Here is a 26,126-nt window from a genome sequence, read left to right on the forward strand (position 1 = left end):
GGGACTAGATGATCATACCCGTGCTTCCTTCAGCCCTCAGCTAAGCTGCTGCTACTACTGAGCTTTGCTCTGATTTCTCATTTAGCTCTGCTCCAGCCATCAATAATTGAGCCCTCAAACAATCATGAGAAAGAGAGGGGCAGAGGAAGATACAGGGGAGGGGAGGGAGGGAGATGCAGCAGAGAAAACAGTGGGTGAGGTTAGCAGAGAGAAGGATGAGTGGACTTTTTAACTAGTACAGTCAGCTTTCACACATGGCTGAGCAGCAATTCACCACTAAGGAACAGAAACCCACTCACACACATGTAATGGCTTTAATGAAGTCAGAGCTTAGTTCATGTATAACAAATGCTCAGGTTCTCTGTTGGAAACCATAGTCAGTGTAAAATGTTAAACTGGAATAAGCATCTCTAAGTGCTGTTTTAGTCTCCATCTAACTGTGATTTTGCCAATTTCATCTGTACCAGCCACACTCGGCCTCTTATAGACAATAAAACCTCGAGTATCAGGACATATATTGAAGCTCTATTTCTCTAAATTTCTATTCTCCCTCCATTGTTTCTTGTACATTGCTTGTTCTACAAACACACCACTCCCTCTCCCCTCCATCTCCATGGTAGCAGAGAGGACATGCAGGAGCATATGGCTCATCATTTTCACTCTGCCTGCCGAGGCTGGGCTCTCCTGGGGGTATCTACACCTCTCTCATCTCTCTTTCTTTGTTCAGTTCAACAGCAGCTCTTATTATCCATCCAATCACCTTTCTCTCTTTCTTCATATGTACCCAAGTGGCCATGCACATACTGTATGTACGGAGCTAGCGCGCATTGCTACCTGACGATCTGTATGTGGGGGGGTTCTGTGTGCATGGGAAAACCCACACGGTTTCTGCAGAAATAAGCCACAAAGAAGGAAGGAAACAATAAGAAGCAACTCCCTATAAGAGCAATAAACGGATGCTGGTTAAACCTGCTGATCTGTCTTTGCGTGAGGATCAAGAGTGGTTTGGACACTGCTTTGCTGGTTTATGAAAGGATGAACATGCATTTCTACAAAAAACTGACTTGGTGAATGGTGCGAGTTGCACCTAGACTGGTCTAAGAAAAGGAAGGCAATGAGAGAAATACAGCGCAAAGTGTACAAGACCGTGCTTGTAATTCTATGTAATTGTGTGGTTTAGCTGTTACGTGTGTGATAGAATTACAGTTGCTCGACTTGTGCCTTTACTGTGTGTTTAATGGAGCGTGTCATACACAGGTTTCCTGTACATAAAGGTTTTGGTTTTATTTTCTGCATTAAGAGAATCAGCAAGTTGAAACCTCTGCTTTTTTGAGTTTCACCAGCAACACTATCCCCGCTCACTTCCTTTTACCTCTTTTCTCCCTTTACTCTCTTTCAACGCCAGGCCTGACCTGAGCTTGGTGCCAAACCTGAGAATTCTGGCCAAACGCAACCAGGATCAAATGGCAGGAGAACCACAGGGGCTCCTTCCAAATGTCACAGTTGTTTGAAGCTGGCGGACTACTTCCCTCTGCTTGTGCTGCCAACACATAGGCAGTGAAAGGATAAGATGTGTTCATATAATTGAATGAAAACAAAACATGCATGATGTCTTAAGTGTATATGACAAGACTGCGAATCTGAATGTGACTGCATGTATGCTGCAAATACTGTCTGACCTCGACACTGCCAGACCGTTTGTGTGTTTAGCTGTAGCATCCTGTGTGGACATGGGACTTGGAGGAGCCAACATCTGCTACCTAACCCAGATTAACGCTCAGACAGAGGCAAGTGGAGCAATACAGGGCAAAAAAAAGTTTGGGTTTTTGCAATGGGCTACAGAGAAGGAGGTTACAAAATCAGTTTTAGGGCAGCTCTAGTTCTTTCATCACTTGAAGATGGAAGTGATACAGTGAACAAGCTACATTTCAAACAGGAGGACAGAATGTTTATTTAATGTGCACACAAAGAGGAGTGCAGCTTTTTGTAAAAACTGACCTGTTCAGCCCGGTCGTATCCTGTGTCTTGTTTTTCCGCCTTGACAAGGGGGTGCTTGCCTCCTTCGACCTTCACCTCCCCGGGCTCCAGCTTAGGGACCTTGTCCTTCATTACAGTGTCATCCTTATCCAGTAGGTAGCGTAGCAGGGCATTGTCTTTCTTCTTGGGGCTCAAGGGCTCCTGCTTCGGAGCAATCTCTCCACCAGAAGCTGTACTGCCGGCGGCCTGAGCTTGCTCTAGCTCTTTGCCTGTGGCCTCCGCAGTGAGTTTTGCCAGATCTACAGGAGACGTACTGTTCTGAAGCAGTTGGTGGAGGATCTTGTGTTTTTCTTTAAGGGATGTGGCATGAGTGTTCCCTCCAGTGTGGACACCCCGGGCCCCTGTCCCAGCCTGGTCCTTGCCCTCACCTCCTGCACCAGGGGACAGGGGCGTCTCTAGAGGCTCCGGCTTGGTGGTGAGCAGCTGCAGTAGCTTGGTGTGGCTCTTGCCGTCATGAAGACGGTTGTGAGCGTCGTGGCCCTCAGAGGGTCCTTCCCTCTCCTCCTTGGGCTCAGTTAGGTTGCTCTCTGTCTGGCCTTGGGGGTGCCCCTGACCCATCTCTGTGTGAGGTCCATATGAGTCTCCTGTGCCACCAGTAGTGCCGCTGCCTCCGCCAAGTTTTGACATCAGATGAGTGTTTACCCCTGACCCTTGTGTGACCCCAGCTGGTGAGCCTATCTTTCGGTCTGGAGACCCCAGTGTGTGTGCATGAGGGGGCCCATGCCCGTGTCCAACTCCGTGGCACTCACTAAGGGCCTGCAGAGCTGAAAGAGAACTGCTAGTGTAGCTGTTAGCATGGGCGCTAGTGGTGCTACTACTACCTGCTCCTCCAGGCCCTCCACCACACATCCCCACTGGGGAGGGTGAGTGCAGGCCACCTGCTACACGTGGGCTGCCTGCCCCCCCAGGACTCCCTCGGTGCCTGGGTGACAGCATAGAGTTCTGTTGAGGTGGATGGGGCCCACCAGCTGGGCTGGGGCTAGCGCGAGAGGGGCTGTTCATCCTCCAGTTAGGACCCTGCTGTGGCGGCTGCATGCCCCCAGTGTGGTTGTGTGGTGGGGGACAGCCAAAACGGTAGCCCTGCATATGGCCCCCCATGGCTGCTGGCTCTCTGGGACCAGCAGAGCCTGGAGGGGAAAAAGGCGTGCTGTTGCTGCTGATGGTAGTGTCTTGGCCCTGAGGCCCTGAACCTGGCAAACTGCCTGGGGTTGGAGGAGTCATGGAGGGAGTGGAGGAGTTCATCGGTTTGGGAGCCATCCCTGTGGCCTGACTGCCAGGACCCATGTCCTGGCCCATTCCGCACACTGTCTGTTCCCTAGAGGTTAAAAAAACAAACAGACGCAGATAACAGTTACTTCAACAGTTTGCATTACCAAGAACTTTCTGCAGTTAAAGTTAGAAGATTGGCCACTGCAGTCGCAATTGCGACATTGTTTTTGGAAAAGGGCAATTGCTGCTGATTTCTCTAAATATTATCTTGCTGCTCTTTGAATACCACAAACTGAATTTGGTTGTTTAAATTCTACATTGAATTTGTGGCAGAAGTCTCAGTAGTAACTGAACAAACACAGCCAAAACTGTCTGCCATGGTGGGAAAGTCTGTTTCACTTTTCTTTTGAATGAACAAACCTTAATGTCTGATTTACCTGCACCCTGAAAACCAGAACATTGTCAAGCATGACTTTACATATTAACCCATCTGCACAGAACACATGACAGGTCATGCTGCAGGGCACTAACAGGCTAAAACATGTAGCCAAGTTCATGCTGTAGATTTGTCTCTCTCTCTCTCTCTCTCTCCCTGACACAGGTGTAGGTAGGGAGACATACCTCTGAAGAATGTGCAGGGACATGTAGAGCTGGGGCTCATTGGTGGCAGCTGAGCGCACCAGTTTACTCTTGGTGTGCGCTGACACGATGGTTCCATCGGAGAGGGAGAAACGATAGATGGGGCTGAATGCCTGGCCATGGCGGAGCACTAAGGACACACAAAACACTTTTACTTAGATGATATTCGCACTGGGATAAGGAGAAGATGAGATAAGGTTTTAACCTTAGGTTTTATATAAAACAAGGAATGGATTGAGTGGCGCACAGCACCCATGACGATCAAATCACTTTTCTATACAAATGCAGTTGTTGGACAACATGATCAGAAACACTAACGGAAATAACTATGAGGGCCAAGAATTAAACAGAATACTCTTTTCAGTGGGTGGCTTTACCTTCCTGCTGATGTCTCTTGGCAAAAGACATCTCTCCATCATTCTGTAGGTGGAACCTCTGGATGCAGCGCCGCACCAAATCCTCCCAGCCCGGCTTCATGGACGCCCGCAGGAGACTGGTATCCAGGGACGTTATCTTACCTAAACACAGAGGACAGGATTAGGGAGGCCTTAGTCAGAAATGGGAGTAAGGATTTCTATACCTGTGCACAAACCAACACCAGCTGAGCTGATGGGGATTCATACATATAAATGTGGAGCAGCTTGTTGATCTTCCCTCCGGCAACCCTGCTGCACAGGTTTGATATCGGTTGAAGGAACAGAGAAGATTTATTATATTGACATCTTCATTACAACTCGTCAACTTAGCGAGAAATGTCTTCTGTGGAGAAAGTCCTGGCTACATGAGATTAAGACAGGCAAACACAAGTACAAATACTGTCAGTACAAACCGTAAGATGGCCATTTACACACTGAATACGAGAGGGAGAAGGATTCATTTTAAAAAAGTCACCAGGGAAGCTTAAGCTCAGCTATCTTTAGAGCTAAACACACACACACACATAGCAGTGTAACAGTTGTCCCTCACTGGATTGCAATTTTATATGGAGGCAGTGATGCATCTGAAGGGCTGACAAGCAGACTGCTGCTTGAGTGACAGCCATTGGAACCGACTAAAGACTTGTCATGGTAGCAATTTATATTTACATCATATCCAACAAGTTGTCCTAATCTAAAGAAGATTGTAGCAATATTTTGAAGATAATCATGCTCTCAATCTTGATACTTATTTAAAAACAAACACAGGCATGCATACCTGCACACCTACACAAATCTGGGTGGAGATCTACAGTAAATTACTATATGTCAGCAAGTAACGATGAGTGTGCACTTGTGTGTTGCGTCTGTGTGTGTATGCCGCACACAAACGGTACATCAAAGACCAGGTGAAACGCAGACAACTGTCTGCATCGATGCGCCAGTGCTCAGACACTTTACCTCCCAGAATGCAGACAGAGGTGGGCAGCAGATTCAACTAACGCGTTCAATCCTTTAGGGCCTTTACCAAGGATATAATAATCTTTAAATACCTAAACTGTAGTGTGAGGTGATTAATGGGCTGGCAACATAAGGGATGAGATGGTGCTGAGCATGTGCCTGAGTCGAGGCTCTAAATTATTTTTTGCAACTCAGGGAAAAGCTTTTCAAACAGCTGTATGTGTGAAAATGCTAAATTGTTAGCAGGGGATCTGAGATGGTCTATTAGGATTTACCGGACACCGCTTTTTCCTGAGGGTCAAGAAAATGTTTGTGGTTGTGGCTTTGTGACTGATTTGGGTACCTTGCAGGTCCTGGCGCGTGGTGAAGCTCTCATGCGGGGGAAGCATGGGTCTTTCCTTCATGGGTACTCTGCGAGCCACACAGATCAGACACGACTGAAAGTCTAAAAAAGAGAGAGAGATAGAAAAAACAGAGGGAACATGTGGAGGAAAGAAAAGATCAGGTAGAGGATATAACAAAGAGGACAGGGCGGTGAGAGAGGGGATGAAGGGGGATGGGAGAGGAGAGAGAGAGAGGAGTGGATTGGGGTGTGAATGATAGAGACAGAGGGAGGGAAAGAAAATGAAATGCATGTTATTCCCAGGCAGCATAATTAATACAGTTATTAATGAGCATGGGGATCAGGGCTCCGCTCCTTTCATGAGGAGGAGCAGCTATTGCTGGCAAGGGAAATGATGAAGTGCGACCTTTGAAGGTGTGTGTGTGTATTTGTGCTCATGTGTGTGTGCGTCTCCGGTTGGTCTCACCTACAGTGCCATCTCACACCGATGACACCTCCCCTGGCCGAACATTAAAGATTGCCATCCCTCAATCATGACAGCTGCCTCTAACTCACACACACACACACGCACACATAGATGACACTGCCAAGTCCAGGACTAGGGTGACCCCAAAAAGTCTGCCATCTAACTTTCCTGTGCCAGTAATACCCACAATCCCACACATGTTTCTGGCAGAGAAATGCATGCTGACACACACATACACACATTCCTCATTTTGACTTGTAAACAGAGCCTCTTGGGTGGTCCGGCTCTTAGATCTGTGAATCCCTCTAAATTTTCCTTCTCTCTCTCTCACTCTCTCTCCTTCCTTCCTCTGTCTCTGGTTGGACAAATTCCTGCAACTGTAACCACTGATCCTGCTTTGCCACACACACACAAACACACACCTCTGGCCTGGGTCCTAGTCAGTCTATTTGCCAAAGTATGGTTGGCAAGCAGCTGGTGCACAAAGGAAGCCAGAGAGGGGAAAAGACAGGTTGAGACTAGACTTGGAGTGAAACATTTGCATTTCCACTTATTGTTTTAAATAACCACTGAGTTATAGTTTGGCAGTGATGACTTATGGCTGCTCATTAAAGCCACAGAGCAAATGGGATTTAGGTGGTTAAGATCTAGAATGCAATTGTTTAGAGAACGTTACCTATCGATGCTTTTGCAGAGTGCTGAAATCTTTGGATAAATGACACTGACTTGTGATGGAAATTTACTCAAACTATGGGATCTCAAGTTCCTGTCAAAGCCATAAAAACCACTGGAAATGCCCAGTGACCTCTCAGTGACTGAACACTGTAGGAGAGCAGAGGCAACATACAATTTAAATTATTTCCCAGGAAAAGCAAGCAGATGTTTAAACCGGTGGCTACAGCGAACACAGCTTCTCTTTCTCTTCGCAAATATGCTCCAAAAGCATGTTTCAAAATGTTGATATGTCCAGAATATTTTGAAGGTTATCAAAAGGCTGGTTTATTGACGCAATACACGTGATTAAAAAACAGCCACATCCTTTACTTGGAGTCATAAGCCCAGGTTTGTGAGGGATGTACATGAATTATAGATGGGCTTTAATGACAGCTGCCCAGCCTCTCGTCTCCCTTGTGTCACTTAACTTTTCATGGATGTAAGTTGAGTGGCACCAGCACTGCTCTTCAGCTACTTATACCCCTTTTCACACACAATGCCAGGTACGAGCTTCAATGTAGCTAGATCTCAACAGCTATTCATAATAAATCCAAACGTAATTGGCTGCCAGACAACAGAGTTGTCCCCCCGTTTTCTACATACCTTCTTTATTTTGTACACCATTGTTCAAAGACAGTTTTAGGCTCATTTCTCTTGAGTAATCCTTCATTCCTCAGGTCTGAATAGTTCTTTTGTCTGTCGTGAGCTGACTTTTGCCTCCGCAGAGTGTTTTAGAAATTATTCCACCAATTACATATTATTTCAGGACTTATTAATTTGCAAGCTCTCAGATACTAATCTCTCAAGTTTCTGATATTTCTTAATTCACTCTTCTACTCTTTCATTTTATAATTGCTCTAGATTTAAAATTATTAAACAGATCCCAAAACTAATCTCGCTCAAGGTTGTTTCTGTAGGGTCACTACATTAGTGTCAAACGATCCTCCAAATCGCTTTTCCCACACTATCTCCCCTCTCTCCCTGCATACCGTCTCCTTCCTCCTTGATGGACTTGGGCTCCGAAACGGCGAAACACTGCATGGTCTCATATTTCTGCTGCTGAGGCTCATGCTCGTGCGGCTCATCCTGGCTCTCGCTGTGGGGGTTGACCAGCATTCGGCAGTTGAATGTGTGACTGTTCCTCCTCGGACCCTCGCTGGACCAAGGGACGCCGTTCACTACAACAGAAGGCAAAAAAGGAGACGTGAGATTTACAATGTGGCTTCCTGGGGATTTTATTTGATGAATTTTACCGCAGCCAAAAACTGAACAACAAATCGGGAGCTGCGACGAGCGAGCCAAGAGAGGCTACCACACTGCAAGTGAAAGACATAATGAGAGCAAGACAGAGAGAATGAAGCCGGAAAAAAGTGTAAAAAAGGAGAGAGCGGTTGCTGGGTAGAGATCAGTCATAATGAGCAGTTGGAACCCTGAGCCCTGTGCCATCTATCCACAGCCATGCATCACAGCCAGGCCTCCATATGCATGTCCTCTAAAAACACCATTGCCAATCTTTCTTATTCTCTCCAACACTTACACAGGCGCGAGAAAACATGCATGTAAATGCATGTGCGAGCAGACACGTAGAAAGAAAAAAAAAGAAGAGAAATAAATAAAAAGCCATGTACAGTCACACACAACTCATTTAACTCAAACTCCCATCACACTCCATCTGGTTTGTGATCTCATTCAGTGCATTGATAATCTCCCAGTATCTGGGACACAGCCCACTGATCGTTTCCAGGGTACTCCGCTCTGTGCTGCTCCCCCACCCAGATGGCTGGGCACTCAGACCTCAATCCGGAGCACCGGGACAGAAGAGGCAAGGAAGGGGAGAAGGGACTTAAAAAGAGCTCCTGGTGGGGTGCACTGACATACATTACAATCACCTCTTGCGCAGAGGAGATGAAGAGGTAGGATGTACAGGAAGGTATAAAAGAAGAGTAGAGAAGAAAGGTAAGGGAAATGTATGGAAATACATTTTTTCATGAGACGAGCATCGCTGGGAGAAAGACAATGCTTTTCAGGGACGCTGGGAAATGGGAAAGTGAGATCATGAAAATGGGAACTTGGTGAGAATAACACGCAGAGTGAAGAGAAGGGGAGGGAAGGACATGAGATGAGATATAGGAAGGGAGCCATGCTGCTGACAGGGGAGAGAGACGCTGAAAAAGGAAGTTAATTAGCTGAAAAGGGAGGGAGGAAGAAGAGAGGAGCAAGAGCAAATGTCTGGGCTGAGAATCAGCAAAAGAGAAAATGAAGAACCTATAGGTTTCACGCAATGTGCCAAACCCTGTATATAAAAGCTTACATAGCATTTCCCACATCCTCTCTCTGTTGCAGTTTTAAACAGTGAACAATTTTTTGTGTTTTAATTAAACTGACAACACTATCAAACAGCCACCTACAACATACCTCTCTGAACACAAGAGAAGAAGAAGGGCGAGGGTGTTGTGAGAGGAGGAAGCACACTATGTAAAAAGCAAGAGTTTGAGGACAGGGTGTAAACGAGAGCCTGCTAAGTTATGAGCAGAGGTAAGAATGATGCAACACAGAGGACATACATACAGAGTGAGGAGAACAGAGGGAGAGAGAGAGAAAAAGAGAGAGAAAGAGAGAGAGATGTAGAATGCAAGTGACACAGCAAGACAGAAATCGACAGGTAGAAAAAGCCTGAAAGTGAAGCGAATGCTGGCATGGAAAAAAAAAAAAATCAGCTTGAGGCTAACCGAGGGATTTGGGCAGCAGGTTCTTGATGAACTCGGCGTGATCCCCGACGTGCAGCACGCTGTAGACACTGGTGTTCATCAGCTCCTCCTGGTTGTAGCGTAGGTACTGGGTCACGTTCTCTGACACGAACACAATGTTGCCCTCCATGTTCACCACGAAGAAGAAGCCGTCCAGGGCCTGGAGGGGGTGAAAGGAGGAGAAAAATAACAGAAGTTCATTTATTGACGTCCGATGCCACAAGCTAAATTGGGTTCACGAACAGGCCTTTATAAATGGCCAGTTATAAACGCAGAGAGAGGGGGGTGGGGGAGTTCTACAGCCTGCACTGTGTGTGCATCTTTGGTTGTCTGAGGTTAAAAGAAGCAAATTTCAAAAATGTAGGACAAAACTATTCAAGGAACGGTTCTATTAATTCCCTGGCTTCCTTAATGATAGCTTATTATCTTTAGGCCACATGAGCCTGATTTGGGGTTAATGTACATCAGCTAACACGCACATACAGTACTGAAATTTCAGCACGTCTCATCAAGCTGTGCAATATGCAGAACATCTACATTTGATCTAAATACAGGCGATTAGCACAGATTAGTGCATTGTGCGCTGGGTCCTTTCATCATCAGCTACATATGCTCAACATCTGTGAGTCTGATAGAAAGTGAGATACAAGCAGGTGCCTGCAGACACTGGAGGATGTGAAGGAGGAGGATCTCTTAATTGAAAGAATACAGCCCCAGGTCAGCCATTACACACAAGATGGTGTCAATTAGGCCATCAAATCACCCAGAGCCCTTAAAAAGGGGGATTCTGCTGGTTGTAAAGCTATAAAATCTAGTGTCAAGGTAAGAAAAAGAAAGAGACTCCTGCCAAGGTGTCTGCTTCTCATCACTGCTTAGATAATCATTACCTCCACATACACACAGCCTACAAGACGTGCATATATACACCTTTTTTTTTTTTTTTTAAATAACGCATCAACTGCCTGTCTCTGTAACTACCCTGTATAACATACCGGGGATCCCAGCGGGCTAAATTTTGGGGTTGTAGCCAACTCAGGTCCCAGGTTACGCATGATCACATTGGGATACAAGTTTTCCCTCGCCTGCATTAACGCAGCACGAGCTGAAAATAGAATTAAGGGGCTCTCATCTATCACTGCATGAAGCGGAGTGGTTCCAAAATGCAACACGGTTGTGCAAGTCCACCCTGTGTGAAGAAAGGCCATGTACTGGACAAGTAGGGCAAACAGAAACAGAGCAAACGCTCTTCAGTGCCAACTATCGCCTTCTTCCAGACATAATGCCTTTAGCCAATACGTTAATTTACAATGGCCTGATTAAATATACAATGTAGAGATGACTAAAGCTGATAAATACATACATTCTAAATAAATATGCTCTCAGCCACCATACTCTCCATGTTCATGTTCTACTTTGCACCTATTGTCTTGATATATGACTCTATTTCTCTTAACCTCCTGCAGCAATGTACAGTAGGCAGTGAATTGTTATAGTGTAGGGAGTAGGGTCAGCTCGACTCCCCTCTCCCCTCTTGGTGTTACTGTTATTTATGACATGCTACTGGTGCTTTGCAAACAGGGTTTCTCTTCACATAAATTCTGGCTAAACATGCTGCATGACAAAGCATTACTCTCTCTCTAAAAACAATTTAAACAGGTCTCTGGTAGAGCGCAGTACTGAACCTCGATGCTTTTTTTTTTTTGGTACAGAAAAAGAATGCGTATGTATCACTGAGTTTTGGGTACCTTTATTTGGCATCAAATCTCTCCTTTATTGTTGATGTCTCCACATATTTTACAGAAATCATATTGCCACTAGTGTTCAAAGATTTTCAGATGACGTACACAAGATGAGACCTAGTCTCTAGTCTTGTCACACCACGAAAACAGCAACCATATGGAGCAGTTAGGAATGCAAACTATAAGCCATGACAGCCATGTGACACAACATGACTAAAGAACTGCACACTAATGTTTTCTCACAGTCTTCTCGGTCTTCCAGGGTGTGTAACAGAGTGGGAGGCAGAGAGCCTTGGAGGAGGGTCATGGGGCGCGTGGGTGCATTTCCTGCCGCTGGCCATTCTCCTCAGAGCATCCTGTAATAAGCCCGGGCTGGCGGACGGGAGCTGCGGCTAGAGCGGGTGTGAATGGCTGATCGCTGTGTTTGGGGGCTGCTGACAGATGGGAAAGCATGCAGGCTGCACCGGGCTATATTTAGCGGCGAGTTAGTATGTCGATTCAGTGACGCTGGACCAGGAGAGCTATAAATATTCCATGACAGGACAGATCTAGAGGCGAACGAAGAGAAGATGGGGAGAGCGAGAGAGAGAGAGAGAGAAAGAGGGAGGGAGAAAGAAAGAAAAGAGAAGTGAACAAGTAAGAGAGAGAAAGGGAGGGGGGCGGAGTGAGTGAGAGGACAGGCTCAATGGACTGATTCATTCGCCAGGCTGTTGCTTTCTTTCCCATTATACGTAAGCACTTCAGTGGCCCTCCACAGGACAACGAGGCCATTGCTCCGCTCGGTGATTTACAGCCAATCCAGGGAAGATACAAGATGCTGGCAGCTTTTACACCGCAGAGCTCCACGCACACACACATACAACTGGCCCATTTGTGATTGTTCACTGCGGATGGCACTCTTCATTATATACCAATCATGATTTAAAGAGAAGAGGATATCCTATGTGAGTGTTCAGTGTGGGGTACTTCAGCCCGTGCGTTTGTGTGTGGCATTTCGAGAGGACACCGTGAATAAGCAAAGCCCTCTACCCACCTCCAGCATCATTGGTCCCAAGGCATCTTTGTCGATCACACTTTGGCCTGTTGATGAGACATCAGCCTTCTGTACCTCCTCCTCATTTGCGGCTGCAGCTTTCTCTGTTAACAGGAGAGTCAGTGAAAAATGTTTAGAGGCAAAAGAGAAACACAGAATCATGCATGGAGGGAGAGAGAGAGAGAGAGACAACATTTTTCTTTTCCCACTGAAATTGACCACAGGTCACTTGTTGACAAGACTTTTAACAAGTAGCTTTGCTGCGACAAAGCAAACACATTTTGTTCCTTTGTCAAAACATGTTGCCATGGCTCAAACCCAAGCATTGAGCAACGAGCGGAGTGAAAGGTTGTTGTAAATGAGTGTCAGAGCACGCAGCTGCCACACTGGTGGCAGTCACTGGATGGATTGCATTGTCGAAAAAATAAAAGTCTATTATGGAAACACTGACAGTGTGTAAACAACTGTTGCTACTATTACGTCAAGCAATAAGTCGGACCTTAGAAACCAAACAAGTTTTTAAATACACTGTGATCACAAAGTAAGTGTTTTCAACTCTGACTTCATTATGTGTCCATCAGATTAGTAAACAGTTAAACGAACAAACTAGACAATTAAAAACAGCTGCGTTGAGGTAAACAAACACTTCCAGTGATAAAATTAGTGGCAGGACAGTATGAACTGCTTTCTGAAATGTACCTCTCAACTACTCTCTTTAAGGTGGTCTGATGATCTGCCACAGTAATTATTTCAGACTGTCAAGAAACAGCGAGCAATTCTTGAGAGTCTTTATTTTGAACTATTCCTACAAGAACAGATTTTACATTCTGAATGCTCTTCAGCACTGATACTGTTTAGCCATGGGGTAGCCTCACTTTTTCATCTGGGCAGCCTTTCTCAAATAACTGGAGCTGGCAGTGTCTCTTCTTGACCTCATACTCCTAGTGTAATTTACAAGTATGGATATAGAATATAGCTTGTGGCGCATACAGATATGCATGGCACCTATGCACATATGGCACCAATATTATATACCTTTGCAAAACACAAGCTAGCTGAATGATTATGTTTCCAAATGATAAACATAGCACCTTTCAAACCTTTTAAAGAAAAGATCATGTGACTTATTTACTTAGAAGTGAAAATCATGTAGGCTCCTGTACCTGCACTACGGTGTGCTGTGCATTTGTCCATGTGAGTGATTGGGTTAATAACCACGCAGAGAAGCCTTATGTTGAGAGCGTAGGCTGCCCTACTTTTGGAGATGATGATGAGAGGCGGAATATGAGTGGGCTGTTGGGGGGGGACACATTTAACTGTCGCACCATGCCAAGAAGAGGGCTGACCATATGGTGAGAGAATGTTGTGGTGAAAAGCAAACAAAATCATGTCCTTCCCTCTCTCTCTTATTTTTTTTTTTTGGTTTTGTTTTTGGGTGTAGACGTGTGAAAGCTGACACAAATGCAGGTTTCCCCCCTGCTCCGCGGGCTCGTGCAACACCGCGCAGACCCACATTCATCTCTTTCAGCATTAATGATGTGTGTATCAGCAGGACCTCTCCAGGCCCAGCGGGGCCCGGTATACCAGCACAGCTGCCCTGGGTACAGACCCATCACTCAGTGTCAGTGCAACCCTCTCTGGCTCTCTGTCCGTCTGCAGAGCTGTGCCACAGATAGAAGGAGGAGCTGAATTTTTTATAAGGGTTGCGTTTGGTAATTACTAAAATGTGACATAATCTGCAACTGGCAAGACGTTTGCCATATACTCCATTCTGCACTTTTGAATTAAAAAACAATGTATCTGGACAGTGTCCACATGTGTATAATGAATTAAAAAAAATAGGAACTAACAGCACTAAATTATCTACTAGCAGCAACTTAACAGCTACTGTATATTTCAGCTTCCAGCCAATGAGGGCAGGTCTTTACTGTGTTGGCAAGAGGGAGCAATGAAGAGTGTCAAGAAAGCTGTAAAACTCTTGGCTATGCCATTATTTTATAGGCGCCATAAAGATATCATTACTCAACATATTGTCTATTAAGATGCAACAAGCTGGAAACAGTAAAAGCGCCAAATATATGCCACGCATAAACAACTCCACCCTGATTTCAATTAGCGAAATGTATGCAGACGGCAGTAAGAGGAACAAACAGGGATAAATTAAAAAGCTTTCAGTGGGAGGCCACTTTTTCAAAGGCCATCGTCCCTGCATTGCACTTCTCTGCAGGGCTGTGACACCAATCAGGGAGAGTTATTAAGTCACATTAGTGTAATTTAATACATTCTGAAATGTCACCATAAACTGAGAATATCTTTTACACATAGTATTGATGTTCTTAGGGAGGGGAAACAATAACAGGCCTATAGAAAGAGAGCTTGTGTGCCATAAACAATCTGATACAGCCATAGAACATAACACTAACCAGATGACAGACGAGGTGTAAAGAAATAAAGAACTGGTGGTGGTAAAATGATCCACTTTGAGTATAAAAGACATTTAAATGCTTTCAGTTCATCCCTGGTTCAACAACAAATGCAGCGAGAAAGAAAAATGAATGGCTGCTAAAATCGCTGTGCCTCTGAACTGTGCGGCGGCTCTCTATGTCAGCTAGGAAAAAAAAAAAAAGGTGGCCGCTGAGGTCTAAGGAACAAAGCAGAGGAGTGAGGACTGTTTAGCCCTTTCCTTCAGTGGTTGCTGTACAAACAGAATTATGCCTTTAGAGGCGGACAGGGGATGTCATCCTGTCATCTCACCTTAAAAAAAAAAAAAAGAGTGAGGGTTAGAGGGAGGGAGAGGGAAATAAGACTTTGGTGTGTGATTTTTGCATCACATTGCTCACCATTACATAACGTTTAGCTCTGTGAGTCACAAAAAAACAAGATGACATCATTAGCTGATCTGATTCACATAAACCCCGAGTGGGCCACTCTTTGTCTACCAGTAGCTCAGCAGCTTTTCTTGTATGCATCATCCGAGCCTCATCATAATTTAGTATTTGCCTTTAAATTCATCTGAGGAAGGTTATGACTTTTTTTTTAGCTACCTCTAAGTAAAAAAAAAAAAAAAAGAAAGATTCCACTGATCTTGTTTCAGTAAATCCAACATTAGAAAAAAAAAAAAAACAGTAAAAAGACAGACCTCAACTAATTGCTAAAGACTACTAAGAAGGAGAAGCTGGCAAGTACAACTGAACAGGCTGATCCATTTGCCTGATGTTCTGGCTCAGGATGGAAGTGGGAAAGATCGGCAGCCAACACAAAAACTGCCCTGGTTCATTCACATTAAATACTGAAGTGGTGGAGGGAACATTAAATCAATTGTGCTGGTCTTTAATAACAAACATCAGTTGTTGTTTGTGGAGAAGATTCCAAACCTTAATATTTATACAATCAGTCTGCCAACACAGTGCCACCTGCGCCACTTGTTGTTGTCGTAAGGTTCCAATATTAAACACAACATCCTGAACATATTCATAATATTGTAGAAGCTCATTCAAAGAATAAATAGCTTCATCTAACAGGTGTTAAATCCATTTGCACACATTCAAAAAGGGAAAGAAATTGGATGAACGAATATAGTGAATAAAGGGTTTAGAAAAAGCAGCTAGTTGAAGTGTAACTCTTGTACTTTAGGACCTATCACCTTAATTCAACAGACATAAAAAGTATATATATTTTTTTTTTAAATGACAGGCTGTACCTTGCTCCTTTATTTGTCTGATCTGTTTCACAGTTTCCTTCAGGATTGCACATTTGTCAGGCTTGACATTGAAGTTGTCGATGTCGTTGAAGTTGGCGAAGATCAGCTCGGCGAGCTCTTCGATGTATTTGTTCTCGTGCTCGCGGTTGCGCTTTTCGTTGCTCCGCTTTGGGCTACGGGGGGGACAAAGAACACTGAGGTCAGAAAATGAAAGCAACAGAGAAGACAGTGACAGCAGGAGGGAGACAAAAAGCATGGAAAATTGTTGGGTAAACATTATGTATGTTAAGAGCAATTCTACCACAATAACAGAATAAAGGTCGCAAAGAAAGATAAGAAAAGAGGATCCATCTTCATGACTGAAAAGGCCTCTTATTTAGTCAGTCTAAGGGCACACCATTTACAGCAACCCTTGACATAGAGGAGAAGGATAAAGATAAAGATAATTATTCTCTACATTACTATAAATGTATTTATATATTTAACCATTAGCCCTCTTTATCGTGCCAACATAGAGCACTGCAACAGTGAGGAAAAGCCTCGTTCTTGAGTGCTACAGATGAATTATGCAGATTTATTGTACAGACTTCAACACTGCTTAAGGCTATGATGCCACAATAACATTATGCTACTGTATATTTCAGGATGTAAGTAACTCAAGCTTGATTTTACTTAAACCGTCTTAGAATGGGTAATCGATGGTGCAGGAGGAAATGTGCAATTTTGCAAAGCGTGGGGAAAAGTTGTTAACCACCAACCAACCATTTTTTTTTTCATCGCTTTTGAGAGTATACAGTTAAATCAAGGAGGAAATGTCTTCAAGTAGGGAGATTTTTTTTGGTGGGGGAATGTGCTTCTTGGCCAGAGGTATCAGTCTTACCTGGGTCCTAGAAGTTCGGCAGAACATTCTTTGCGTTTTCGCGACTCTGCCCTGGCAGGGTCAGATGAGTTTTCACCGACTCCACTCATCCTCAATGCATATCAGCGTCTGGAAAACACAGAGACAAAAAATAAATATGCAAGACATAAATGCGCATACACACCCGACATATGATGGATCGATTACAAACTCCAACAACAACAGTTATGTGGAATATAATAATATATACTGTAGGTGTTGGAGCAGGCCGGCATAGGCATCTGCATGCAATGCGCGCACACACAGACACACACAGACAATCCAGCGCTGGGGGCACAGGTTGATCCACTCCAGGAGAAATGAGTGAAAATGGAGCGGAGAAAGAGATTCAATCATTTCTCTCTGATGGTGCAGCTCTCCCCAGAGAGCCTGAAATGAGAACACGGCGCTTCGCCCACAGCACCAGACTGCACGCTCAACCATATACCAAGAAAAACCCATTCGTTACACGAAACCAAGCAAAGCCAGCTCGCAGTGAGAGCCGAGCGCGCTTCCAATCACAACATGTGTTTGCGTGCCTTTACAGAGGACCTCTGAGGACGCTTCACCTGCAGCCGTTTGTAAGTGTCACTCAAAAATTTATCTGAGTATTCATTTTTTTACGACTTCACTATCCTAAGTGACAAGCTGAGTGATGTTTCCGTTACGCCCCACACACTGCTAGCTTTATCTGCAGGACAAGATAACATGAGTCATATTGTGCTCTTAATCTAAATCATTCACAACAACTCGAGAGCCTTTGGAGAGTCCGAAAAGTTTGTCCCTCTGCAGATGTTCAACATCAATACCGACATATTTTATTCTGCTCCTCCTCTTACCCTGCAAGCCAGCACAGGCTGGACTTGCCACTAAATGAAAGATAATCAATTATTGATCGATGTAATGTCTTATTAATTACCACCATCATCTGCACCAAAATTTGATGGCGGCTAATAGACTAATCGAGCTAATATATTGAGCTATCTGGTGCATAGAAGACGTGAACATTTATCGTCGTCCAAAGCAAGTAATGACATTTAAAAAATACATGCATAAAAATGATTTCTTCTTGGTTCATGCAAGGTGGGTGATCTGCAGCCTTTTGCCTTGAGATAGCTATGGAGAGAGGGGGGGACAGAAAGACGACATAGAGAAAGAAAAAGACTTCTTTCCTCCAGTACAGTGCACAAGCTGTGTTGTGATACACTCTCAGCCACTCCAACCATGGAAACGGCTGTGACACACACCACTTGCTGCTCAGCCATTACATAAGGCATAACGGAGTACAGCACAGCACAATGTAGAGCAGGGAGGAATAGCATAGCTTAGCAGAAGCAGGCTAAACTAAAAAAAGGGAGCTAGTGACCATGCAAACTTGAGTCTGGCTCCCTCCTGGCCTGGAGTGACCTACTTAAAGCTAATGGTAGGGTCTGCGCTCAAATGGATGAAGTCAAAGCGGTGGTGATTGGCTAGAGAGAGGCAGAGGAGACTCTGAAGGGTAAAACCCATTTCCACTCTCCTGTTGACAAGTGACTTGAGCGCGATTGGCCTGTGCAGTGTATGGACAGGTAATGAACACAATGAACACACCGTGCATGTGTCCTTGCATTATGCTCCTTTGAACGCCATCAGGGTGTCTTTATGCCGTGGCACTGTGCTGTCCACTGAAATTATACCGGTCTCTATAGCAGAGGTTATGTGCTTTTATTAATGACAACAGAAACAGGCCATTAAACTCTTGTGGCTAAGTGGCACTCTCTCGGTTCCTATTGGTTGTGCCTGAGCTTTCCAAGTTACCATGGGGACTCTAGACCTGATTGGTTGTGCCCGTCCCACCGGGCCGGATATGATTGGTTGCCTTCGTCTCCTTGACATGGCAGTAATGATGGGTCAGTGTACGTTGAGACAAATAAGAGAGACTGAAAGCACCGGGCACGTCTCAATGACACAAACGCAGACAGCCAGACATCTCGGGCGGCAGGCTGGCAGGCCGTTTTCTTTTTGTTGCTGGGGGGTACAATGTTCACATGGGCAGACTAGAGAATGCCCCGGATCTCTGGGCAGCTATTAACAGCTGGGCACTGGTGTTAGCACTTACTGTACAGAGCTGTGTCACCGAGTTAATTGTCAACATCAGCCACTAGGGGAGAGTTCCTCTTTCTTGCCAAAACTCTTGCAGGCCACAGTAAATCTGGAAATAAATGAATGGTATGTTGCTCTGAGGTTTTCTTCTTCTTCTTTACACACAAACAAATATCAGTACAGCTGCCTGTTACACACTCCAATACACACAACACACACTGAGTAATCAGAGATGTCAGGCAGTGATGTTGATAATGGAGTTGTCAATGATGACACCGACAATCATGTTTATGGCTCTGAATGCAGGTACAGCCCTGAGCTTAGCCCAACGATGACGCCTACTAATCTATCTTCAGGATGACACATGCATATAAATTATTCACTCACAACTTCTGTCGCTAACGACTGAAAAAGACAGGCACAACAACCAATTTTGCCTCGTTAAACAGAGCTATTTAAAAAAGGAAACTGAGAGCAACAAAAAAATGTTTCCACTGCTGTGTACAACACAACTCTTTAACCACCCCCTGAAAATTAATTAACAATTTTCTTCAGATTTGTTATTATTTTCAATAGAACTAATGCTGACCCAACACTAGAGGATAACTAGGTAGATGTTTGATGCGGGGTTGTTCTTCATGTTACAGTCTGATTTCAGGATTCGAAACAAGAGATGCTGTGATCCAAACATGTTTAATATTTAGAACTTGCAATCCTGTAGTGTGATATTGAACAAAAAACCTGTAATAGCAAATGAAAGTGAGCTGTTCGGGAAGCGTCACCGCTGGTTCTTTTTTTTTCTCCCCGGTGTGAAACATAGCACGCACAAGTGCGACCAGCTGATGATGACAGTCCGTCTCTTTGTTGGGGTTTTTTCTGAAGTCATGCTTGATCAGAGGAGTTTCTGTGAGATTTTTTAGTCCCTAAAGTCGCCACTCCAAAAAGGTATTATGACTGTTTTGTCACACATTTTTAAAAACAGTTTAGATTTGAGATTCAGATTGAGCTTGTGCACTAAGCATGTGTTTCTTGTTATCAACTGAAGACCGGGCTAGCATGAGCTTTAGCTACCATGCAGACAATGAAATTACCTCCAGGACATGTTAAAAACTGCGGTAACATTGCCAGTATCGTATAGATCTACTGAGCATAGATCAATTCATGCATGCATAAGAGACTGCTATCCACACACACACCTGTGCTGTGTGCAAATATCATTCACTCGGGAGTGATGCAGGGTAAGCGGGGGATTGTGTAAGTACCCTCATTATATACAGGACTGATTGGCATATTCTGAAAATGTCAAATTTGCACTTCATCAAGCAGTCAGTTCATTTAGCTCATTAGGTTTGCAAGTTGAGACATATAGCACATCGGTCTCAGCTACCTTATATGAGTCATAGATGGTGTGAAAACAGCTGAACTAGAGTTGAAGGGAAGTACTTCAGCTAGTGAGACTGTATCTGCTTTTATATATATATATATATATATATATATATTATATATATATATATATATATATATATATATAAATATATATATCTATATATATATATATATATATATATCTATCTAAAAGGACGACGCACGATAATACTTGATAAACGGGGGAACTGCAATCTACAGTTTGTTTGGTCACCTTCTTCCTGTTGCTGGCAAAGCGCTGGCAGACTGATGATCACTGGGAAAGTACAGACTGGAGATCTGACTGGAAGTGATGCTGGGGTCATGAGGTTTATTGGTAGCTAGATAGCCTTGCATGTAGTTGTTTTGCTACTTTGAAGCTGTGATGAGCTTAGGTTTCCTCTTACATAAGTGTAGTAAACACCTCCACCCGGACCGGACCCCCCCCTTCCCATCTCTCTCGCGCACAAACACGCGCTTATAAGACGGGCGACCATAATTGTATATTTGCGTGCTGACAGGTCAGCCCTGCCAGTGTGAACTCAACACTTCTCACTTCATTACAGGTTTTCAGCTTCTATCTGTGTGACTGACTCACAAGGCTAAATGAAGGGTTAGGTTATTAAACCACTGTGAGCAACCACAACCACTGCCTCAGCAACAAAACATTGATGATTTTCCAATATCTGGAGCTGTTTATTACACTGATGCGCAACAAGTGAGATTTTAATACCTCCATGATATGCAAAATATGAAATATTTACTTTTAACTGTATAAAACAACAGTAATGAAGTTACACAGGCGAGCTTTAAAAAAGCAAAGTAACAACAAAAGATTACACACAGACACAAGTTTAAGTTTGAAAAAAATCAATTGACTTTGAAAGCACTAGGTGCACTTGAGGGAGGTGATCATAGGTGTGTGTCATTGCTTATGTCTTAGGTGTCACGAGAGCAGACTCTCCAGGACTGAGCTGGAGCCAACCTGTCTGGCGGGAGAGGAATGCAGAGACAACAAGGGGCTGCTGCTGCTGCTACTGCTGCTGAGACGACAACGTTTCCTCCTGTCAAACTCAGCTGCTACAACCTGTACATGACATGCTGTATCACAGCGCAATAAACACCTCAAAAGCAAAACAAATTAAACCTTTAAAACCCAACTGTTAGACTGTGAAGCTGCCCGACTTGTACGATATGAAAGGGGGAGATTTACTTTGCGACTTTGGGCTAAAACCGCGATGTCAGACGACATGGTGACGTTTTCCGAAGGGGGTGCTCAAAAGCAGCCAGCGGTGGGCTTCTATTGTCCGAATTTCAAGACTTTGTTTTGGTCTGCAAGTGTGGAGCTGTCAGTTTCACAACAATGTAGATCCTTTCAGAATTTTGATGGCAAGAAGGAAAAGTTGTCATTTTTTAAAATGTGCAACATACTTTAACACTGTATGGAATGACTGATGCCAATAAATTAGACAAATGTTTTCAAAAATTAAGTAACAAAATAAGTAAAAACAATTAATAACAAGTACCTAAACAGGAATATTCTAGTCAATTACGCAAAACCTCCTGAGGCAAAGTAGTGACTATGGGTCTCTTTTGTGTGATACATATTCAACTACATAATGTATTGTCTTTTTCAAATTCATATCATAAAGTTATGGTCATATTTCATCATTATATACATTTCAGGCAGGTTGCAAGAGATGTATTATTTTGCATAAATTTACCATATTGTAATACACACTCCACTTTATTATGTACACCTTTAAAATCTAATACAATTCGACAGTTCAGTCATAGATTCCTTTATATAGATCATTTTTTTAAACGACAGATAGGTGTTGTTTTAATTAAATGTTTGTTATTGATGTTGTTGTGTGTAGCGGTGTCGAACTGTACTGCCTTAATATTGAGAGATTTCCAAACATTGCAAGAGAAGAAAATCAAGTCAAGTCCACAACATGGCACAAAATTAACACCATGCACCAGGCAAATATGGACGTAGTTAGTAGATTTTCTTCACTCAACAGCCAAATAAAACTATGTTAATCTATTGAGTTGGACTGCAAGAGTGTATATTGAAATAAACAAATATCTTTATTAATATGTGATACGTATTTTAGCCAAGTTACCCAACCCCCGACAATGCAAATGTTTCTTCCACATTGGATGCATCTGTGTCCGACTTTGTAATGTGCTTCTCGACAAAAACTAAACAAAAAAAAAACACTGTGCAGCTGTGACGCCACCTTCTAACAAACTTACTACTACTACTACTACTAGACTGTTTTTCTTAAACAAAATTCAGCTGCCATAACCACACAAAATGTGCCAGGCTGCATGCACATCACCAGAGGGGGGGGGGGACCCTTCAAAAGCAATGAATCACCAATTCCAGTCATAGTATAATGGAGGGAAAAAGCGGATGCAGAGAGGGAATAAATACTTTTTTTTTTTTTTTATAAATACAGCGTCTGATTGCCAAGAGGAGAGGGCATGTGCCAGTATGCAATTCCTGTAATCATGTGGGTTAGCAGGGCTTTGATTATAAAGACACACCCAGTGCTTCTGGAGCTCAGAGAGTGCTGGGCATGACTGTGCATTAAACTGCATCAAAAGCTATTGGGGAAGTGTTTGAAGTCTTCTGCACTATAATAATGAGGGGCCCCTCCAGAAAGTGCAAAACCACTGTGGGGCAGTGAACAATGTCTTGCTGGTGTGTAATCTGTCCTCACATGGCTTCTTGGCACAACAGGCCCAGAGAGAGAGAGAAAGAGAGAATTGGAGAACAAGAGTGCACCAATAAAGAGTGCTTCTGGAGGGCTGCAACATGGGCCATTTATTTCCCCCAAACTGAAGAGGAAATCATGACAGGGGAGGGGCCCAGAGGACTCGTGTCTTCTCATTTTACATCTCAATATTTGCAAGGGTGAGGAGAAGTGCTGAGAGAGCCAAAACACACAGAAACATGCTGGAACCATGTCAGATGGTATTAAAGACAAACGTGTATTTAAAAACAATATCATTTTCCACAAAACGCAACTTGGGTGGGGGTCTGCGGTGAACTCTGGCCTCCGCTGACAGCTGCCGTTACCTTGAACCAGATGTTCTGATATTAGGTTTGGGTCAAGGGAGAGGCATATGGGGGAATGTGATGATGGATAGAAAGAGATTAAGAGCAAAGTGAATTTGAAACCTTGAATCTTGGGTGAATTTAACAAGACTTGAGTGATGGGCATGTCACCGCCGAACATATAGAGGGAATCAGTTCAATGACGGAGTGAGGCAACGGAGAGAATGAAAGAGCAGGGTGCAAAGGAAGATGAGGAAACAAAGGGAACAAAAATAGGTCATGGGAGAAAGTTCGCAGAGTGTATGGCGTTGTGTTCAGTAGACCCTGGGTGTCAGTGTTCTGAGACTGTATTTTCATAGTAAGCAAATACATATAGTCAGCTCTCATCTCTCTCCTTTAAGCTCACTCTCTATTACTCACCTACTTCTGTGCGATGCCTACGAGTTACTTAAATGACATTTAAACCCCCCATTTATCTAGTTACTCACAAATCTACTTTATCCAAATGACAACACACAAACAAACCACTATTGACGTACTACACAGAGAGGTATGCACCTTGCCTGCTACCAAGTCCCACTCAAGAGCTCGTCCACTCTAGAATCACTGCAAGGTAATGGCTCTAAAGTGCCGGAGTGCAACCAAGAGCCAGGCCCCCTCCTCCTCCCCATTTACTGAAAGCTGATCACGCTCATGAATCTTTAACACTGGCAGTCACTTCAGGATGTCGCAGGATAGGAAAGGGGAGGGGTTTCTGTATAATAAGTACAGAACGCTCTGGCTGTCAAAGAGAAACACAGAGGAGAGCTCGAATCAAGGAGCAGACAAAGAGTCAAGGGATTGTTAAATTGATTAACTGGTATAAATAAGAACCTCTCCACAACCATCTTGTCAACAATTCATCTGTGGCTGATAGCGCATCAGATTATTGTATAAAGTTAAATATATGGACTTTCTGAGCTGATCTCTATGTATGATCTGTATCGGGGTCAATCGAGGTATTTGTAAGCCATTGTGCTGGGTAGCTATCAAACACCTTGTTGTGCTAAGCACTGGATACGAGTGAAATGTGGAGCCGGAAACACTTTCAATGAACGATGCCCACACCGACAGTGCATTTTTCAGGTGTACTATGCCTCTACAGTGTTGATGTTGACATCAGAATGTATTTAAACGTCTGCATTTTGTTCATGACGCTCAACTGTCAACCGATACTATACAAAACACTGCAAACTGAATTAACGTCACCATTTTTTTTTTACCATAGGTCAACATAAATCTACGTGTGCCCTGCGTCAGCGATACTACACGGGAAAATATAAATATTAGACTGAGACTCTGAACACACTCTATGTTAGATGACTCATATTGAGGGCAAGAAAAAAAAACAGTAACAGCTCTTGACGAGAAGCACAAAAGCGTAACACATTAGTAAAAAGAATGGGCAGTGCAGCCACACTCATGACAGTTAATGTAAACTATTAGCTTGAGAATTCACTCAGAAAAATGATGTTGACTGCTGGCATTGCAGTAATCCTAAAAGACACATCCTAGCCATGAATCTTTCACACAAGATGGATTATTGCTGCGGACCAACGGGACTATTGGATGCAGCCCGCACAACGGCGAGATGTGGACACTACCGGATGTTAGGAAAAAAGGAAGAAATGTGCAAATAATGAGGCCAGTGGGTGTCGGTGGGGGGGGTGGAAATCAGCAGACGTCCATCTCACTCGTATCTGCACAATTTAGGGAAACCCTCAATATGACGCATTGTTAAAAAGTGAATCCTGACATGTAAACAACGTTATCACTTTGTGTCCCATCTGACAGTGGTGGCAGAATGCCTGGAGGTTTTCATATCAAAACCACCATCAACGGTCTCCCCCTTTTAGTGAGAGAAATCATTTAAGAAACACGAGCCAATAAAACAAATGCTGCATGAGCGGAAATGTGGGATTGTTTTCACAGCCGCACATTAAGTATCATAAATGTCATTAAAAACAATTCAAGACTGAAAAGTACTGGAGTGTCTATTTGCCACATTGCACAGTAGAGTTGTGTAAAAGCAAGAGTTGGCTGTGGCTTTGATTCTCACCTTGGTTTCAGTCCAGAGAGTCCCTCAGGCCATTGCTGCAAGACGGTAATGCTAGGAAACCTTTAAGCATCATCCACTTCTCCCTGCTGGAAGAAAGAACAGCAAGATTGGGATGTGCAGCACAAAGGTATTACAATGTAAGGGAATGCTTTAAGATCGTGGTAATCATTTTTGTACATGATGATAACTGAATTTGTAATAACAGGTTTAGCAAACTCATTTTCATTCTTGACTCATGTGCTGATTATTTTCTTCATCAATGGCAAAACGGGAAAATGCCTGTTGGATAGTCTTCGAATTTCTTGTTTTGTCCTAAGCGCAAATTAAGTTTACTATCATATAAAAAGCAGAAAATCAAAACAGTTGATTAGGTGATTCATTTATTTCTGTCTTTTAATCCCTGTTACACTAAAAAGTGTTTATAGTTTTCAGAATGTGGACCACTCATCACACACAGATGATTCAGGACATGGCTCCCATGAAAATCTCATCAGAAAAGACAAGAGAAATCCTTGAAACAACTATTGAGATGGGGTTCTCTTACAAGGATGTTTAGGTGTAAAAAGGATTT

At 43.6% G+C, this 26,126-nt stretch overlaps 1 protein-coding gene across 4 annotated transcripts in view; it reads right to left on the reverse strand.

Annotated features, from left to right (window-relative positions):
• The window catches only part of ncoa2 (nuclear receptor coactivator 2), a 53,342-nt gene that overhangs the window by 12,839 nt on the left and 14,377 nt on the right, over window positions 1–26,126 (reverse strand). For all 4 annotated transcript variants that reach the window (XM_027274062.1, XM_010733967.3, XM_010733976.3 and 1 more), the window contains exons 2-11: window positions 25,556–25,641; window positions 16,884–16,991; window positions 16,004–16,176; window positions 12,304–12,407; window positions 9,514–9,691; window positions 7,774–7,962; window positions 5,605–5,706; window positions 4,263–4,403; window positions 3,868–4,015; window positions 1,999–3,352 (exon numbers count right to left, since the gene is read on the reverse strand). In XM_027274062.1, the coding sequence (XP_027129863.1) occupies window positions 1,999–3,352; window positions 3,868–4,015; window positions 4,263–4,403; window positions 5,605–5,706; window positions 7,774–7,962; window positions 9,514–9,691; window positions 12,304–12,407; window positions 16,004–16,176; window positions 16,884–16,972 (2,478 nt within the window). In that variant the 5' untranslated portion in view covers window positions 16,973–16,991; window positions 25,556–25,641. The remainder of the gene's footprint in view (window positions 1–1,998; window positions 3,353–3,867; window positions 4,016–4,262; window positions 4,404–5,604; window positions 5,707–7,773; window positions 7,963–9,513; window positions 9,692–12,303; window positions 12,408–16,003; window positions 16,177–16,883; window positions 16,992–25,555; window positions 25,642–26,126) is intronic.

The sequence above is a fragment of the Larimichthys crocea genome, chromosome XXIII (genome assembly GCF_000972845.2).
Source record: "Larimichthys crocea isolate SSNF chromosome XXIII, L_crocea_2.0, whole genome shotgun sequence".
Classification (NCBI taxonomy): Eukaryota; Metazoa; Chordata; class Actinopteri; family Sciaenidae; genus Larimichthys; species Larimichthys crocea.